Source organism: Heloderma suspectum, chromosome 5, assembly GCF_057233095.1.
Source record: "Heloderma suspectum isolate Gila_16-S chromosome 5, 16-S_ref, whole genome shotgun sequence".
NCBI lineage: Eukaryota > Metazoa > Chordata > Lepidosauria > Squamata > Helodermatidae > Heloderma > Heloderma suspectum.
Window position 1 is genome coordinate 9,587,553 of NC_139462.1, and position 20,508 is coordinate 9,608,060.

At 44.1% G+C, this 20,508-nt stretch overlaps 1 protein-coding gene across 3 annotated transcripts in view; it reads left to right on the forward strand.

Moving 5' to 3' along the window:
* Window positions 1–15,870, forward strand: part of PANK2 (pantothenate kinase 2) — a 26,281-nt gene extending 10,411 nt beyond the window's left edge. For all 3 annotated transcript variants that reach the window (XM_084855336.1, XM_084855337.1, XM_084855335.1), the window contains 6 exons: window positions 4,134–4,486; window positions 10,186–10,439; window positions 10,934–11,110; window positions 12,436–12,559; window positions 14,478–14,603; window positions 15,314–15,870. In XM_084855336.1, coding sequence (XP_084711462.1) covers window positions 4,134–4,486; window positions 10,186–10,439; window positions 10,934–11,110; window positions 12,436–12,559; window positions 14,478–14,603; window positions 15,314–15,364 — 1,085 coding nt within the window. In that variant the 3' untranslated portion in view covers window positions 15,365–15,870. The remainder of the gene's footprint in view (window positions 1–4,133; window positions 4,487–10,185; window positions 10,440–10,933; window positions 11,111–12,435; window positions 12,560–14,477; window positions 14,604–15,313) is intronic.
* Window positions 15,871–20,508: the final 4,638 nt, after the last annotated feature.

Consider the following 20,508-nt stretch of genomic DNA (forward strand, 5'->3'; position numbering starts at 1 on the left):
AGGAAACTTGTTAATCTTTAAGGTGCTATGACACACTTTGCTGTATTTGCAACAACACTTCAACACAGCTCCTCTTCCAGAATGTACATAGATGACGCTATTAATAATGCTCTAATCATAGAATAGTAGGGTTGGAAGAGGCCTATAGGACCATCAAGCCCAACACCCTTTAATGGGGCCATTCAGAAGTAGCTGGTATATGAATTTATAAGGTGTTTATTTAGAAAGGTGGTGAGCTGAAATACCCTGGAGTTTCTTCTTTGTGGCAACCATGAAATAGAAGACTCAAGATGGCAACCATGAAATAGCAGGCTCTGAATCTTGACTGTGTACATAAACCCTTAGTTATTACAAAAGCGTGTTGGTGATTGTGACTCAGTGGTTAGGGGGGTGAAAATGATTCTGGTTTAGTTAATGTGAAGTTTGAAAGGGTGTGATTTTTATGTACATATGGGCTAGGGGGAGGTATTGATGTTTCAAGGGGTGGGAGGAAGGAAATGGGGTGCATAGATGAGAGGTGCAGGCTGGGTTGCAGTCCTGAGTAGGGCAAGATCTTAGTGAAGGTGTCAGAACATTAGGAATGGGTTTAAGAGAATGATGTCATAAGGCTGGCTTTGTACAACAGCAGATTATAATTCAGTGTGGAAAAAAAACTGAAAGGGATGTTAACAGTCAACTGCAGAGAGTATGCCTCATTTGTAGGGTTCAAAAGGGCTGGATTGTATATTGTCAACTGCTCCCTACTTTTTCTTACTGAAGTTCTTAATATTGGGATAGCATTCCTTCCCCTTCCCCACTCCTCCCCCCACCCCCGAGGCCCAGAATTGATGTATGCTCCAGCGCTGGAGAGAGGAAGAGCTCACACCCTAAATTAAATAAGAGGGATGGGTCATTGAGATGCCTACAGTGGAAGGGATAACTTTCCTGGAATTGTCAGGTTTTCTTCTTTGCCAGATTAAAAAAGTGCCTCTTGCAGAGTTCCTTATATGTAAAAGAATCAGGAAAACTACTTATTTTAAAAATGTGGTTGGAGGCGTGGGTCTGTGTGTGTGTGTGTGTGTCAGAAGTGTGTTGCCCCCTCAGTAATGTCAAAGATGCTAATGGGTGCCTGTGACAGCCAGATTCCATGTTGTACTTCAGATAGCAAGGGAATTGCTAGTTTTGAGGAGAGGGGTCAATGGCATTTTCTCAGTGAACACAATATTGCAATTTCAACACTGAGAAAATACAATTTTCCTGCAGCAGATTTTCTAGCTGATAAAAATGTGTTGAGTCTGCAACAACTGCACACTTACTGTGCAATAAAGTTATGCGTCTGTCATAACTCTGTAATTTTTTAGATTATAAGTGGAGTAGTAGAGCTGGTTAAGCAGTAGTTTTGCTTATAGAAAGACATTTGTGTACATCTGATTATTGTCATGGCAGAAAGTGATAATTTAAGTGTGGGCTTTCGGTTTCATATTAGAACATGACAATATAAAAAAAAGGAGTGGAGTGGGTTATTCACATGTCAGTTTTACACTACCTTTTTCTCCATGCTATCCCCCCTTGCATGCACAACTTCCACAGTTGTGTGAAGAAAGTACATTTACAATGGGACTTACTTCTAAATAAACATGTGTAGGACTGCAGTGTTATACAGAACATTTCTTTTGCACTGATTTCTGTCATTTTAGCAGCACTTGCTGGAGCCACTGCAATTGCAGAAATAGGAGCATTGCATGCTTGTATATTCAAGCAGACAGTAAGGGGCGCCAAAATAGTTTTGAGGGGCATATTGCTCAAAACACCAAGACTAACAATTTAAAAGATATTTAAGTACATCAGAAGCTGGAAACCTGTTAGTGAGGTGGTTGCACCATTGAACAATGAGGAAGTTAAAGGTGTGTTAAAGGAGGAGAAGAGATCACAGAGATGCTGAATGAATTCTTTGCTTCCGTCTATCACAGAGATGCTGAATGAATTCTTTGCTTCCGTCTTCACTGTGGAAGATCAAAGCCAGATACCCATACCTGAACTTACTTTTTCGGGGAGGGGGGGATCTGCAGAACCGAGGCAAACAGTAGGATGAAGGCCTTGGCCTTATTGACAAATAAAAAATGAACAAATCACCAGGTCTGGATGGTATCTACCCAAGAGTTCTTAAAGAACTGGTTCTGGTCACCACACCTCAAAAAGGACATTGTACAGTGGGAAAAGGTGCAGAAAAGGGCAACTGAAATTATAATTTCATTTATTACATTTCTGTACTGCCCAACAGCCAAAGCTCTCTGGGCTGTTTACAAAGAGCAGGCCCTCCTCTATGTGGAAAGGTTACAACATTGGGGGCTACTTAGTTTAGAAACAAGGCAGGTAAGGGAGGAACATGATTGAGGTTTATAAAATTATGCATGGTATGGAGAAAGTGGATAGGAAGAAAAACCTTTTTCGTATTGCTAGAACCTGGGTTCTTCCACTGATGCTGAATGATGGGAGAATCAAGCTGGATGAAAGGAAGTACCTCTTCACGCAGCACCTAGTTAAAACTATGGAATTCACTACCGCAAGATGTCATGATGGTTGCCAATTTGGACAGTTTTAAAAGGGGGTTAGACAAATTCATGGAGGATAAGGCTATCAGTATCTCCTAATCATGATGGCTATATGCTCCCTCCAGGATCAGAGGCAGTGTGCTTCTGTGTGGCAGTTGCTGGGGAACTCAAGTGGGAGGTTGCTATTGCACTCATGTCCTGCTTGTGGGCTTCCCAGGGATGTCTGGTTGGCCACTGTGGAAGTGGGATGCTGGACTATATAGGCCTTTGGTCTAATCCAGTAGGGCTTTTCTTATGGTTCACAGAGTGCTTTCCTTCTCTTCATGCCACTGCATACCTGGGAAGAGTTTATGTGCTATATGTGCATGGGATAGGTGATCACCCTTAATGTTTGTCTTTTGTAGTCAATGCTGTAAATGATGTCACCCTTTAGGATTTATATTTATTTGATTTGTACCCCATCTTTCTACCCAGAAAAATGGCACTCAAGGCAGCTTAATGTTAGGAATCCTTACAAGGCTACAAATTGGTATTTCTGAAACCCTTCTTTAAAAAACGACCATCTTAGTATCTCTTCTCTTCATGGCAGCAGAGGAAATAGGAAAGAACTATTTCTTGTGCTGTGAAATGTGCTTACGTTGCTAGCTTCTGAGCTGATTGTACTAGAACAGCAAAAATAGTTCTTAACACAGATATTAATATGTGCTTGTGTGAGAGTTCAGCTGCTTTGGGTTGAGGAGGGAAAAGGGTTTTACATGATCAGTTGTCCTGAACTCTCTTGAGTTCCTGATTTTGAGAGCCAAGAGACCTCAGTAAGTTCACTTGCCGCCAGGTAAATTATCTAGTCAATAGGAAGGTTTTAAATCTTGCATGGGCAAGCACAATTCATGCTCTCCATTACCGTTTATTTGCCATTTACTTTAATGAGGCCATTCAGAAGTAGCTGGTATATGGATTTATAAGTTATTTATTTAGCTAATGGGGAGGCTTTGGCAGGTCAAAATTGGAGGAATGTAAAAAAATTAAGAATAAAAATATGTTCATGTATGTTCTTTATGGGAGAACTTTCAAACCGTCTTGAACATAAAAATATACTTAAATTACATCTACCACATCTGCACAGCTATCAATCCCTCTCTTGGACAAAAAGGTTAAAATTTGTGGAATTTGTATTTCTCGTGTCCCTTTACAGTGTTTTTCCTTGACAGGCTGATGTTTTAATGCTGAATCTACAGAAGCCCTGTTCAGTTATCAGCCTGTAGTCTTGATACACAAGGAGGGGGGAATGGGGATGAGCATGCTTCCTCTTTTGTCATTCTCACTGCCTCCCATGTGTAGATGGCAACGAGAAGAACAATGATGGGGGTGAAGTTAGTATGCTCTTCCCCACCCCTCATGTGTGGGGACTATGCACTTTCTAACAACTGAATCAGGTTGTAGTTTTGCCAGAATTCTAATTTCTGGTACAATCTCCTGATGTTGGAACATTTGTGAACATTCCATGGTGTCATAGTAGCTCAGCCTGTGGGGTGGTAAGTGTTATATATAGGCAGGTAATAGCGAATGTTTTATAGTGATCCTTTTTCTTTCTTATTCCTTTAGCCTTCCCTTGGTTTGGGCTGGATATTGGAGGGACCTTGGTGAAGCTTGTCTATTTTGAACCAAAAGACATTACCACTGAGGAGGAGGAGGAGGAAGTGGAGAATCTGAAAAGTATTCGAAAATACCTGACCTCCAACACCGCCTATGGAGCTACGGGCATTCGGGATGTTCACCTTGAGCTAAAGGATCTTATGCTGTGTGGACGTAAAGGCAATCTACACTTTATACGCTTTCCTACTCATGACATGCCTGCTTTTATTCAAATGGGCAGCGAAAAACACTTCTCAAGCCTCCACACTACCTTATGTGCCACAGGAGGCGGAGCATATAAATTTGAGCAGGACTTCCGCACAGTATGCAATTTTTGGCTTATAAACCCTTAAGCTGCAATAGCACGTTGTTAAAGTTCACAAAATAGAGGCTGTGTGTATTAATATCCCTGTCACGATGGCTGTCTCTTGGAATGTGTTTGCGGTAGTCTACTTTTCCTGATTTGAGTTTAAGAGCAACGCAGGGTTGGCCTGTTGTTGTTCAGTCGTTCAGTCATGTCCGACTCTTCGTGACCCCATGGACCATAGCACCCCAGGCCTTCCTGTCCTGCGCTCTCTCCCGGAGCGTGCTCAAGTTCATATTCATTGCATCGGTGATGCTATCTAGCCATCTCATCCTCTGCCGTCCCCTTCTCCTTTTGCCTTCAGTCTTTCCCAGCATCAGGGTCTTTTCCAGAGAGTTTTCTCTTTGCATTAGGTGGCCAAAATATTTGAGCTTCAGCTTCAGTATCTGTCCTTCCAATGAGCATTCAGGGTTGATTTCCTTTAGGATTGACTGATTTGACCTCCTTGCAGTCCAGGGGACTCGTAAGTGTCTTCTCCAGCACCACAGTTCAAAAGCATCGATTCTTCGGCGCTCAGCCTTCCTTATAGTCCAGCTCTCACAGCCATGCATTACTACTGGGAAAACCATAGCTTTGATTAGACGGACCTTTGTCGGCAAGGTGATGTCTCTGCTTCTTACTATGCTGTCTAGGTTTGCCATAGCTTTCCTCCCAAGGAGCAAGCATCTTTTAATTTCATGGCTACAGTCACCGTCTGCAGTGATCTTGGAGCCCAAGAAAGTAAAATCTGTCACTGCTTCCATTTCTTCCCCTTCTATATGCCAGGAAGTGATGGGGCCAGATGCCATGATCTTAGTTTTTTTAATGTTGAGTTTCAAACCAGCTTTTGCACTCTCCTCTTTCACCCTCAACAAGAGGCTCTTGAGATCCTCTTCGCTTTCTGCCATTAGGGTGGTATCGTCTGCATTTCGGAGGTTGTTGATAATTCTCCCAGCAATCTTAATTCCGACCTGTGATTCATCCAACCCGGCGTTTCTCACGATGTACTCTGCATATAAGTTAAATAAGCAGGGTGACAATATGCAGCCTTGTCGTACTCCTTTCCCAATTTTGAACCACTCGGTTGTTCCATGTCTGGTTCTTACTGTTGCTTCTTGACCCTCGTACAGGTTTCTCAGGAGACAGGTCTGGTGGTCTGGTACTCCCATCACTTTCAGAATTTGCCACAGGTTGTTGTGATCCACACAATCAAAGGCTTTAGCCTAGTCAATGAAGCAGAAATAGATGTTTTTCTGGAATTCTCTTGCTTTCTCCATGATCCAGCGAATGTTGGCGATTTGATCTCTAGTTCCTCTGCCTCTTCGAAACCCAGCTTGTACTTCTGGTAGTTCTCGGTTCGCATACTGCTGAAGCCTAGCTTGTAGGATTTTGAGCATCACCTTGCTGGCATGTGAAATGAGCGCAATTGTGCGGTAGTTTGAACACTCTTTGGCCTTGCCCTTCTTTGGAATTGGAATGTAAACTGACCTTTTCCAGTCTTGCGGCCATTGTTGAGTGTTCCAAATTTGTTGGCATATTGAATGCAGCACTTTAACTGCATAATCTTTTAGGATTTTAAAAAGCTCAGCTGGAATACTGTCATCTCCGCTAGCTTTGTTGTTAGTAATGCTTCCTAAGGCCCACTTGACTTCACTCTCGAGGATGTCCGGCTCAAGTTCAGTGACCGCACTATCATGGCTATCAGGGACATTCTGATCTTTCCTGTATAGTTCTTTTGTGTATTCTTGCCACCTCTTCTTAATCTCATCTGCATCTGTTAGGTCCCTGCCTTCTTTGTCCCTTATCATGCCCTTCTTTGCACAAAACATTCCCTTGAGATCTCCGATTTTCTTGAAGAGATCTCTAGTCTTTCCCATTCTGTTGTTTTCCTCGATTTCTTTGCATTGTTCATTTAAGAAGGCCTTCTTGTCTCTCCTTGCTATTCTCTGGAACTCTGCATTCAGTTGGGTATATCTTCCCCTTTCTCCCTTGCTTTTCACTTCCCTTCTTTCCTCAGCTACTTGTAAAGCCTCATCAGACAGCCACTTGGCTTTCTTGCATTTCTTTTTCTTTGGGATGGATTTCGTTGCTGCCTCCTGAACAATGTTACGGACCTCCGTCCATAGTTCCTCAGGCACTCTGTCTATCAGGTCTAATCCCTGAAATCTATTCCTCACCTCCACTGTATGGATTGAGGTCATACCTGAATGGTTTAGTGGTTTTCCCTACAGGGATATGATTGAGGTCATACCTGAATGGTTTAGTGGTTTTCCCTACATTCTTCAATTTAAGCCGAAATTTTGCATGAAGAAGCTCATGATCTGAGCCACAGTCAGCTCCAGGTCTTGTTTTTACTGACTGTATAGAGCTTCCCCATCTTTGGCTGCAAAGGACATAATCAATCTGATTTCGATATTGACCATCTGGTGATGTCCATGTGTCGAGTCGCCTCTTGTGCTGTTGGAAAAGAGTGTTTGCTATGATCAGCGTGTTCTCTTGGCAAAACTCTATTAGCCTTTGTCCTGCTTCATTTTGTACACCAAGGCCATGCCTGCCTGTTATCCCAGTGATTTCTTGACTTCCTGCTTTAGCATTCCAATCCCCTATGATGAAGAGGACATCTTTTTTTGGTGTTCGTTCTAGAAGGTGTTGTAGGTCTTCATAGAACCAATCAACCTCAGCTTCTTCGGCCTCAGTGGTTGGGGCATAGACTTGAATTACTGTGATGTTGAATGGTTTGCCTTGGATTCGTACTGAGATCATTCTATCATTTTTAAGATTGTACCCCAGGACTGCTTTTCCCACCCTTTTGTTGACTATGAGTGCTACTCCATTTCTTCTAAGGGATTCTTGCCCACAATAGTAGATATGATGGTCACCTGAATTAAATTCGCCCATGCCTGTCCATTTTAGTTCGCTGATTCCCAAGATGTCGATGTTCAATCTTGCCATCTCATGTTTGACCACCTCCAGCTTACCTTGATTCATTGATCTGACATTCCAGGTTCCTAAACAATATTGTTCTTTACAGCATCGGATTTTCTTTTCACCCCAGACACATCCACAGCTGAGTGTCCTTTCGGCTTTGGCCCAGCCACTTCACTCTTTCTGGCGCTACTTGGAAATACCCTCTGCTCTTCCCCAGTAGTATATTGGACACCTTCCGACCTGAGGGGCTCATCTTCCGGCGTCATCTCTTTTAGCCTTGTGATACGTTCCATGGGGTTTTCTTGGCAAGAATACTGGAGTGGGTTGCCATTTCCTTCTCCAGTGGACCACATTTTGTCAGAACTCTCTGCCATGACCTGTCCGTCTTGGGTGGCCCTGCACGGCATAGCTTATGGCTTCACTGAGTTACGCAAGCCCCTTCGCCACAACAAGGCAGCGATCCATGAAGGGGTTGGCCTACACACCTGTAAAACAGTTATCTACTAATTGCAAAACCTTGTTCCTTGCATTTCATGAATTAGGACTTTACAAGAAAAGCTGCATAATCAAGATGCCAGTTAATATTACTGGCTGCTGCAGCTTTGTAACTGCCATCTCTTCATGAGCTTAATGTGTGTTGGCTCAGCTGGTAAAAGAGTTTGTCTTGTAATGACTGTGGTGAATGTGTGATAAATTAGTGAAAACGGCTTGCTTACCATTGGAATGTGTGTGTGTGTCTTGTTCAAGTATCTGTGAAACAGAGCGATGCTTGAAATACTTTCTTAGCTAACCAAAGACCATGGGGGTGGGAGTGGGGAGGCAGTTAAGGGGTCTCTTTGCAATTCTCTTCACATCAGCTCTGGCAGCTATTCTTCATTCTTTGTGCAGGGACACTGGCTTACTGCATGCCTATGATTTCATTGTGAATCATGGAATACAGAGTATCCACCGGACTCTTGCAAATCTCAGTTTTCTTTTTCTTTTTTTTTAAGGACCAGCGCATTTTGAGACTAATGATATCAGAAAGCAATGTTTGTTAAAAGCAATCTGACAGAGCAATATCTTGGTGAAACTCCCTTTCCTCATGAGCATCTTGGAACTGCCCCAGTCAGGGGCAGGATGGTGGGAGGTGTTTATTTTGAGGAAGAGCTGTACCTCTGGTAAAGCTGATGCATTGGGTAGAAAAGGTCCCAGTTCAACCCCTTCTATCTTAAGGTAGGGCTGGGAAAGATCCCTGTCTGAAACCCTGCACAGCCATTGCAAGTCAGTGTAGATGATAGTGAGTTTTAATTGACCAGAGGTCTGACTGGGTATAAGGGAGTTTCCTGTGTTCCTCTCCACCATGATTCCGAACCACCTTTCCCCACCAGCAAATCTTTATGGGTATAAATGTGAATATAAACACGTGAAGCAACCTTACACTTTTTTCGACCATTGATCCGTCTAGCTCAGCATTGTCTACTCTGACCTTGCAGCAGCTGACCTGGGTCTTGAGCAGGGAAGGGCTTTCCCTACTTTCTACTTGAGATCCTTTTCTGATGGAAATGCCAGAGGTTGAGCCTGGGCCCTTCTGGGCCTACCTTTGGGTATGCACTTGGCCACTGAGTGATGGTGACAATCTGTTTTCTTCATGCATAGGAGCTAACAAGATCATGATATAATTTGTCTTTTCCCAGGCCAACTTGGCCACAGGGTTTGTTTTGTTTAGTTTGCATTATGTAGCTTGGCTCACCTGCTTGAATCATCTGGAAATGTGTGCTCAGCAGACACATTCTGTAGTGAAACTGCTGTTGGCATGTATACATTAATTTGGAAGCCTGACCTAATGTGTAGGCAGTCCTGCTGTGTAGCAAGGTTTGGACTAGATGGCTTTAGGGCCTTTTTGACTCTTTGGTACTTCGCTGTTCCCCCTCTCATCCTGAAACCAGGATGTTACATAGTTGTTTGCTGCCCATCACAAGATGATATATGTATCTCTCAGCTCCCAAATACTTGAACCATCATGAATTCAAGAGTGCAACACTATGGCTGAAACTGAGAGCAACTACCCCTGCGTTTGGTGCAAGCTGGCCTAGCTGCTGCTGATCTGCCATAAAACCCCAAGTATAGGATAGTATCCAATGTTAGTCCTACTTGGAGAAGACCCATTGAAATGAGTGAGACTTAAGTTAATCATGACTTATGTAAGTCCCGTTCATTTCAGTGGGTCCACTCTAAGTAAGATTAACATTGGATACTACCAATACCCTCCTTGAAGACTGCAGGTTCTACTTCAGGTCCTCTGCCTCCTGGCTCCCTGCACCATAGGAATCCCATCCTCCCTTTACCTTGAGTCTTCTGCTTAGTTTGTGTTGACTTATTTATTAAGCTATTTTGACCCCATATCTTTGACCTCAGGGGTCCCCAGAGCAGCTTAGAATGGCATAAAATTCATTTTAAAAACCCATCAATCAATTTACAAGAAGGAAAAGCACATTCATCAAACTGAATCATTGTAATCATACCGTTAGTACAGAGTGCCTAACCTAGCACACTGGGATAGGTTTGAATAAAATGTTTCCACTAGTGCTGATGCTGATGAACTTGCCAGATTTGGCATTTCTTGCATTGGAATTCGACTCGCAATAGGCTGGTGTCCCTGAGTGATATGCCTAAGAGAGAAGGAAACTACCATGAAGTGCTAGATCCCACTCTCCTGGCCCTGCTGGAAGTGTTTATCTAGTTCTCTTCAGAGCTTGTTTCTCCAAACAGGTGAGTGACCTCCAGCTTCACAAAATGGATGAACTCGACTGTCTTATTAAAGGAGTTTTGTACATTGATTCAGTTGGGTTCAACGGACACTCGGAGTGCTACTATTTTGAAAACCCAACTGACCCTGACAAGTGTCAGAAGCTCCCCTTCAACTTGGAGAATCCCTACCCTCTCCTTTTGGTGAACATCGGCTCGGGGGTCAGCATCTTAGCTGTATATTCCAAAGACAATTACAAGCGAGTGACGGGGACCAGGTGAGAAGTGAAGGTGAAGGCATGATGCCTTTAGATCTGATAAGCCATGAATTAGTGATCTGCAAGTCATATACGCAGCTGAGTGTCACCAATGTAACAACACCACCGGCATCATGTCATGTGCACACGCTGATCATAGTGTAGTCAGGTAATATAGAGACAAGCTGCACGTGGGAGTAAGCCCCATTTAACACAATGGAACTTAGTTAATGTGGAAACATGCATGGGATCTGGCTGTAAAAGTGTTAACTACTCCCTTGAGTTCTTGGGATATAAAACTGCCAGGAGGATTTGCCACATCCACACACCCCATGTGAGGCTGGTGTGGAGAAATATATGCCAACCAGCAGGATGTCAGTTATTAGCTAGTTAACTTTATTTTCGTTAGGATTAAATTGCAGACTTGTTTTCTTGCCTGTGGCTGTTTCCCCCTGCCTCCTCCCATTCTTTTTTGGGCAGCAGAAATTATTTATGTGTCTTTTTTTTTTTGCTAGCCTTGGTGGGGGAACCTTCTTTGGTCTATGTTGCCTTCTGACTGGCTGTTCCACCTTCGAAGAGGCACTTGAAATGGCATCCCTCGGGGACAGCACTAAAGTGGACAAATTAGTGCGGGATATTTATGGAGGTGACTATGAGAGGTTTGGGCTGCCAGGCTGGACTGTAGCATCCAGGTAAGGCCACAGCTGGTGCTTTTGTAGGGAGCATAATATATCTCATAAGACCCTTCTCTGATTGACCTACTTCACACGTAATAGCAATTCCTGGTGCTTGTCACCTCTGCTTTCAATCAACAACCCAGGAACACCCCATTTCTGGGTTGTTATTGCAACATCCGAACCTGGAGCTCTGGGTTGTCTAGGGGTTAACAACCCAGAGTTAACCAAACAATAACCTGTGCTTTGTTGTTGGGTTAATTCTGGGTTGTTTTACCCCTGAACAACCCACGAATGCAGCGTTCCTGGGTTGTTAATTGAAAAATGACAAGCGCTCAGGAGGCAGTACGCCCACTTGTTCCCACTTGGCTGCAACAATTCCTGGGTTAAACAACCCAGGAATTGTTACAAGCAAACTGGGTCTTTGTTTGCTTTTGACATTAATGTGGTCTTATTAATAGGCTGCATTTAACATTGTTCCTTGTCCAGAGCCTTTTGAGATGGGCTGGGCTGAAATTGAAATAAACTTGTGTTAACAATGAAACAGAATGTGGTCTTCTGCTTCTAAGGCATGAATCCTTAGTCCTACTAAGTATTAGTAGAATATGATAAGGAAGTATTAGCGGAATCCAAGAAATAAAAAATAGCTTAAGTTTTGAATCCCTTAGTTCAGCCTTTCTCAATGTGGTGCCCTCCAGAGGTGTTGGAGTACAGCTCCCAGCATCCCCCAGCCAACACATCTGGAGAGCACTAGGTTGAGGAAGATTGCCTCAGTTGTTCTATCTCTGTCTTTCTCAGTATATGGTCTGCAAGCTCCTGAAAGCATTTGATGAGCCTGTCTCTCCATTAGAGAACAGTGCTTGGGGACAGATAATGGATGAGGAATGGGGCTAGCCTGCCTTGCAGATCAGTTCCATTGTTTCACTCTTAGCCTGAATAAGTGGGCTTTCTTTCATTTTTTAAATTCTCTCTCTCTCTCTGCCATATTTTTGGAATTGTGTATTCTCCCTCCCCCCTTCTCCTGGTCAGATTGGTTGTGGCCCTAGGCTTTTTATTTCCCCCCTGAAGTGAATGGCTCTGCTTGTTTTCTTCGAGTTATCTGGTGCTATTTTGCTCCATGAGCACTTGCTCTCTGCTTGCGCTATGTGTGTGTGGGCTGGTGAGTGTGGGCAGATGATCTTGTGTCCTAGCAGAGCAGTTAAACTAGGAGTCTCTTCCAGCTCTGTGATTATGTGAAAAACATCTTCTGGAATTTTCTTTTTTCATGGTTTTTATATGTATCTTGCAAGTTGTTCAACTTGTTCCCCTAAAAGCTTTTTCTGTGTGTACACTTTTCTGTCCAGCTTTGGAAACATGATGAGCAAGGAGAAGCGAGAGGCAGCTAGTAAGGAAGACCTGGCAAGAGCGGCCTTGATCACCATCACCAATAACATTGGCTCCATAGCACGGATGTGTGCACTTAACGAGGTACAGAAAGAGAAGCTGAAGGCCCTCTCCCCCGTGTCTGGGAGCCATTCAAGGGACGTGCATGCTTCTCAGTGGGAATCCATGCTTTGTTCTTTCTTGCGGGGTGTGGTGGTGGTGGTGGTGGTGAGGAGATGCTTTCTGAAATCAGTGTGTGAATAGCTGTTCTGAAGTCCTTTGCTCTAATGAGGAGTTAGAGTTGCAAAAAGAAATGACACTCGGGCCCCATACTTAGTGAGACTCCATTGCCTTCTGCTCCCAACACTGCAGTGTGAGTCAAGAGCAGGATTGACTAGTTCAGGATATGCTAAATAATGTTTCCAGCTTTCCTAGTGGACTACTCACTTGTTCCTTCGTGAACAACAAATGGAAATGTTCTTTTCTGAGGGTGCTCAGGAGAGTCAGATGGGAGGGACTTTGGGGGTCATTGCTTTTTAAAAGGACTCAATGGCTTTGCAGCAAAGAGAACATGGCTAGTATTCCAAGCTGAGGACGTCCACCAAGGAAGAGGTGAGTGTACCAGGGAAAGGCCTGTCCTACGGCAAGAGTTGCTACATCTCTCCCAGCTTCTGTTGTGGACTTACCTGAGCTTGGTGCTTTCAGCTTCTTTACAGTGCTGCCTTGTTGCAACCATGTCAAGCAGCATTGTACAGGGCTATGAAAGAACTGGGACCTGCTCTTCTGGTTATTTTGGGGCATGCGTCTTTGCACAATTATGTGTCCTTGCAGATCAGTGACCAGACAGCAAGAAAGGCTAATATGTGTGTGTGCTGGTGCTGAAGTCTGTAGCCTGATACAGCAGCTCCTAAGAGAGAGGTTCTGGGGGAACTCGGAAAGGAGGATGGAAGGGTATGTTGGAAAACCAGAGAGAAAGGTAGTGCTGTGGTGGAAAGGGTAAAGGTTGGTCTCAAAGCCAGGACATAAGCTGGGTTTTAGCTGAGTTGTAATTGCCTACCTTGATCCCAGGTTTTAAGGTGAGTCGCTGAGTAACTGTTTTTGTTTATACTTGTATGATCACTGACTAAAGTTTAGAAAACTGTATGGGGAAGCTGATTGAATGTATGCATGCATCTGTTAGATACTGCACTGGTTTATTGTAGTCTGTGTGTGAATGTCATCTCCTCCTCTTGAGTCATTTACCACCACCTTTATTGGACACAGCTTCCCTTGTCCCCGGGCCCCATTTTCACCTCCCCCAGTCAAAACTACTGGCGCACTAATTTTCAGTATTCTGGGACTGATCCTTGCCCACCAGGAGTTAAAATGTTTGAGTCTTCTATGACATCACAACAGTTCGGCCAGTGGCTTGGCTTGGATCTTGTAAAGGGCAGTCCATTTTTAAGATTTTTTGTGCACGATATGTTAACCAAAACTAGTAAAAAAGTCTGGGAACTGCAGTCTTTCCTCAAATGACTCTTCTCCCTATGATATTCCAATCCCCCACTTCAATATCTAGTTTTCCATATTAGCTTGTCCCTTTTCCTGAAACAGGCTCATCTAGACCCAAATTCTATATCTGCCAAAAACCTTTCCACCCAGATCCTTTTCCTTCTTGGTCAGCACTTTGCACCCTCTAATAAATATTTGCCAAGGTGAAAGAGGAGGAATAAGGGGATGAAGACTTCAAAGGACTCCCCCCCCCACCTCCCCAGAAGGGGCCTGCTTTAATGTTGAAACTTGAAGGAGGTGAACCCAAGTGGAAATAATGCTTTGCCAGTAAGACACTTGCTGATGTCTGGGCTTTGCATTGTTTTCTGGGATGTACCAGTGACTCTGGCACTAACTTGGTGATGTAAAGCAGCATGAACAGATCAGTGAATATGGTGCTCTAAATTCATGTCAACAGGCAGTATATTTTTTAGTGTGTTCACTACGCTGAGGATGGCTAGCAAGATTCTAATACTCCTTTCCCTTCTTGCAGAACATTAATCGAGTGGTTTTTGTGGGGAACTTCTTACGTATCAATACAATCTCAATGAAGTTTCTGGCGTACGCTTTGGATTACTGGTCAAAGGGGCAGTTGAAGGCCCTTTTCTTGGAACATGAGGTAGAGTCACACTACATCGCAGACACTTCCTCTCTCCCCACCTCCCTGTCTCACCTGGGGACAGAGCAGCACACACAGGGTTTTTTATTTCCATCTTGATTTCCGTGCTGTCATTTTACTCTGACAATTTAATGATCTTGGAACTTAGATTGTAATTATTTTATTAATTAATTGGATTTATATCTATAACCTGAGGACTCTGGGTGGTGAATAGCAATTTCGTAGGCCACATATAAGAAGAGCCCAAGTGGGGGAGAGAAAGTGTTCGTGGGAGCATGGACAAGATGGGGTGAAACTCGGAACTCTAAAATGATGAATCCCCCTCCCCAAGATCTTCAGAACATAGATAAGAACATAAGAATTGCTATGCTGGATCAGCCCAATCGTCCACCAAGTCCAGCATTCTGCTCACACAGCGGCCCACCAGCCACAAGCAGATAACCGCTACTTCCTCTGCATATGGGGTGCCAGGAGGGGCAACTCACAGCTGACCCAGGAGCAGGTGTGTGATGGAGTCTCTCACTGCCTCTCTGCCTCGGCTGCCTTACATAGGGCTCAGATGATAGAGGCTTTTAAAGAAAATTTAAAATACACTCCAGTTAAAGGATTATCAGTATTTAATATGCTGATTGTTTTTAGACAAAGAATCTGATAAATTACATTTGTGGGGGTTTTGTGGGGTTTCTTCCCCCCCCCTTTTTTTTTAACAGGGCTACTTTGGAGCAGTTGGGGCCCTTCTGGGGCTGCTAGATTCATCCTGATTCTGCATGGAGCCTGGCCCAGGTTGCTGCTTTGGAACATCTAGACCAAAGGGAGCATCTGCGTTCGTTCAGCTTTATTTGTGAAAAGTCTCTGTCTGTCTGACAGACAATATGAAGCAATTGTGAGTGACCTCATCAATCAGTGCCGAGAATGACAAAGGTATTTTTAAAAACAGTTACAGCTAATCTGAATATGTACTAGTTTGTAAGAAACCCATACCTGTATATGCAAATGTGTGGACTGAACATATCTGTCTCTCAGCTCTTAATATGCATGTTTAGTCAGTCTTGTGTTGAGCAGCTTTTGTTACATAAACTGTGAGGGAGCTGGAGCTGAGTGCATGTAGAGCTAGACGATGATGCAAGTTGCACTATTCACAAACTATTTTTAAGCGTTCTTTTATTTACTAACCTTGTATGAATTTGAAGGGCTGTGTGAATTTTCATAATAGCACCGAGATGTGCAGGATATGAAAACACACTTGAAATATTAAATCTATTTTTTAAAAGAACAGTTTGGCATCTTCTTACTTTAAAGAAAATTGCTTTCCTGTTTGTGTAATACATTGAGGGGGAGGAATGGAGGCGGGGAGAAGAGCAGGATTTAAGCCTGCAATCCTGGCTGAGTTTATAGCAACCTGATCTAGCAACTTTTTTCTAAACATCCCATCTCAGAAAACTGGGAGGGTGATCAGATATTGGAAGCCACCTTGTGAGAGGCAGTCTTTTGGGTAAGTATGTGCTAAACCAAGTCCAAAGTATAATATAGGCCCTCTGGTTGGTGCACATGACAACAGTGTGGTTTTGCTTCCAGTAAGGCATCAGCATATGCAGGAGAAGCAGGCAGGGATGCATCCCTGATCCTGTGCTGCACCCTGGCTTTCATCCCTGCGTCATGGTGTGCCACAAGTTCCTGATGCTGATGCCACTTGGGATGACAGTACTGTAGGTTGACCACCTATGGCTTACCTGATCCAACTGGAAGGTCTCCATTCCAGTTCTTCAAGCTCTCAGGTACTATGCAACTGCCCCCACACCTAAAAAAAAATTGTTTTTTTAACCAAAAAAAAAAGGCGTCCTGAGCGCTTGTTGTTCAGTCATTCAGTCATGTCCGACTCTTCGTGACCCCATGGACCATAGCACGCCAGGCCTTCCTGTCCTGCGCTCTCTCCCGGAGTGTGCTCAAGTTCATATTCATTGCATCAGTGATGCTATCTAGCCATTGCATCCTCTGTCATCCCCTTCTCCTTTTGCCTTCAGTCTTTCCCAGCATCAGGGTCTTTTCCAGAGAGTTTTCTCTTCGCATTAGGTGGCCAAAATGTTTGAGCTTCAGCTTCAGTATCTGTCCTTCCAATGAGCACTCAGGGTTGATTTCCTTTAGGATTGACTGATTTGACCTCCTTGCAGTCCAGGGGACTCGTAAGAGTCTTCTCCAGCACCACAGTTCGAAAGCAGTCCTGAGCGCTACAAAGTGCATAAAGCGCAAACCTACCTTGTTTGCAAACTAGATGCGACCCTTTTAGGGCTCCATAGCTGCTGTAGGGTGAAATTTAGCTTGCGAAGAAGCTAGATTTGACTTCGGCTCTCCATAGTCCTGTGGACACTTTTTCCCACTAATTTTTTTTAAAAGATAAAATACTTATAGGGAGACTGCAGCCTGCGGGGTGCATGGGGGGCAAAAATGGCCCCCGGACTTCCCAAAGTTGCCCACCCCTGCATCTACAGCAGAAGAAAAGGACTGGGTTTTTGTTTAGCAGACAGCAGATCTATTTTGGACTCAGTGAGTGGAGCTTTTAAGCACTTACACTTTCTCCAAACACTGAGATAAAAATAAACTCCTGTATTTCTGGTTTTGGTAATAGAGCATCTGGATGCCAGCAGTAGACCATTGTTACTCTTGGTTTTCCTGTGAGAATATTGAATGATTCCTCCCTATTGCGGTACCTTGCAGAGTGCGGGGGCTGCCTATAGTCTTAATAGAATGAGGCAGGCTATAAATGCATTAGAGAGTGAAAGGAACGGAGCTGTGTGTAGTGTTGAACTGCATCACACAGAATTGAGTTTGACCTTGATCTCAGTTTTGCTTCTTTTCAACTTTTTCATTGAAGAAAAAGCTTTTTTGCCTGCCAAGGTAGGCTTGAAAATGCACAAAACACGCAGTAAAATCTCAGAAGCTGAGGCCATGTCACATTTCCAATTGGTCTGGTGGTGAAACTGGGCACTTCGTGCATTTCCTTTTTGCCTCTTCACAGCTAGCAGAATAAACTGCAAATTACACACATTCAGACGTACTTACATATTGAATGCAAGTTACATGATCTTGCAACTTGTGTATATGTAAATATGCTGAATTCGCAGCGCAGAATTCGTACACGCAAGACTGTGGTGCTGTGCAATGCCAATCACATTCTGCACTCAGCCAGGTGCTTGATAAACCCAGTGTTCTTACGGGGCTGTCTGGCATTACAAAGACATACTGAGCACCTCCAGGACATTTCATGCGGATGCTACAAGTCAAGTTTGGCATGCCTTCTCTCGTACTTTCCTTAGTGTACACAACAGGGGTAGGCAACCTGGTGCCCTCCAGATGTTTTGAACTACAACTCCCATCAGCCCAAGCTGGGATGGCCAATGGTCAGAGATAATGGGAGTTGTAGTCCAAAATGTCTGGAGGGCACCAGGTTGCCTACCCTTGACATACAGGAACCTTCTCCCCCCCCCCCATCCCCCTTGGTGTCTTTTCACATCCTCTAATTGGAATGCATCATTGGCAGGAGGCCATGATGCTGTTGCCAAACAGGTCTAAGGAGCCAGTGTCGTGTATGAGACTTGGACTGGAGAGGGCTGGGTTCTTACCTGGGGAGAGAGCCACTTGCTCCACCTAACCTCTCCAGGATAAATGAGGCTACAGACTTGATAGGTTTTTTTATCACAACTACATGGGTGACATCAGTGGAACAGCATGGAGTTCTTCACCGCTTATGAAGTGTCATAGAATAGTATAGTAGGGTTGGAAGGGGCCTACAAGGCCATCGAGTCCAACCCCCAAAGTGGATCTGCTTCCCCCACTGACATGCAGAAGGAAGCTGATAGTCCTGAGGGCTCTGTGCTACCTCCAGTATCGGAGCAGGATGGCTATGTACACCAGGTGCTGGGGAACATGGGTGGGAGGATGCTGTTGCGCTCATGTCCTGCTTGCACGTTTTTCGTGAGCAGCTGGTTGGCCACTGCGTGAACAGAATGCTGGACTGGATGGACCCTGGGTCTGATCCAGCATCAGGGCTCTTCTTAAGATCTTATGAAGGTGCTCCAGGCGGGATTTTGGATGGTCTGTTGCCACAGCAGGCTTCGGCAGAGAGTGTGTGTCTGTCCCAGTGTGAGCTTCATGCCTGAGTGGAGATGTGTGCAACATGGACACACTGCAGTTGTGGATTGGGGTGAATCTAAGCAATTAACTACTGAGGCTCACATGTGCACACAATCAAGCTACACATCTTCATGCCAAATGCTGTGTGCCAACAGGTGCAAACCAAATTGGTGACATAGACATAAATGCTAACCTTCTTCATGCCCTACTTACTAGTTTCCTGATCCATCTAGCCAACCTCTGTTGGAAACAGGATGCAGGACTAGAGGGACTCTTGGTCTGGGACAGCAGGACTGTTCTCATGATGCAGGGTTACCATCTTGGAAAGCACGACTTGTCTTTTAGATCCATCCCTGCCTTATACCTGGTCAGACCATTTACCTATTTAGTGCCCAATATTGTCTACTCTGACTGGCTCCTGAGGGTCTCAGGCAGAGGAACCCTTTTCATCCATTGCTCCTCAATCCTTTTACTTAGAGAAGCCTAGAGTTGAATCTGGAACCTTCTGCATGCAAAGTGTGTGCTCTTGCCACTGAGCTAAAATCCCTCTCCCAAATTTGCTTTTAACTTCCAGGACAATCAGAGAGTACTAAGAGGCAGGGGCTAGGGCAGGCGGTAGGTTACCCTGCATCACACTCCCAGCCCAGTTTTGTTCCACCATCCATTTGGCAAATGAAAGCAAATAATCTTTCTCTTGCATGTTTAAAAACAACCAAAGTCTTGACAAAGTCACCCTTGGTGGTGACATGTATTGTACTTAATGAAAAGTAGGTCAAGAGGAGCGTATGTGCTTAAATAGAAATTTTGTTTTTCACAAATTGTCGTTTAGTAAATTGTGCATCCTATTCTAAGATAGTAATTATTGCAGAAGTAGAGCAGTTCCTTAATGAGAGGAGGGAGGGATTAGAGGGGGGCTGGCAAAGGAGGAGTTGTGTTTTCAACGGAAACTTCCCCAGTGGGTCTGGTTAGAGAAGATGCAGAGGGAGGTTCTGTAGCACAAAAGAATGGGAGCGTGGATTTGCTTCTGAAGGCCAATAGTGGCTTTTTATTTATTTTAACACATACGTCCTGATCCCTAGAGCTTCAGAAGAGATGAGAGTTAAAATACAGTCTTCAAAAGCATGGTTTAGAGATAAAATGAGCAGAGATTTTGAAGCAAAGGGGCCACTGCATATGTTGTTTCTCACAGGGAATATTAAAGTATCTGTGCTTGGAGAGAATGCTGGGAACTGGGTAGAGGCTGCTTTGCAAAAAAGATGAGAGCTGTTTAAAGCCAGACAACCGCTCAGGTGAATTGCAGCCTGTTCAGTGTTGCTCTTGACCCTTATTATCACTAGAGGGCAGCATGGCTCTATCCAATAACACAGGCTTGGTTGGTTTCAGTAGGGATGGGATAACATTTTGTTTCAGTTCACTGTTGATAAGAATTTACCAACATTTGCAAAGTTCTCCATATTTGGGACAAAAAGAACTCAAGATTTATTTTTTTTTTAAAGCATGTAAGAGAAACCAAAACTGACAGATTTGCCCATCCAGGCCCAGGGCTTTGAGTGCTTTCTCAAAGTTTGAATTCCTGTGTATTCAGCCATGTTAGTACTTAATTAGGGTTGCCACATCTTTTCCCCCCCACATTTTTAACAGGTTTATGGCAGGCAGGTATATCATGATCCTTTCCATACAGGGAATAGCTGTATGTATTGAATTTGGCTAGTGCAGATGGGTGAGAAAGCTGTACCTATTGAATTTGGCTGGTGTAGATGGGTGAGAATTTTGTTCC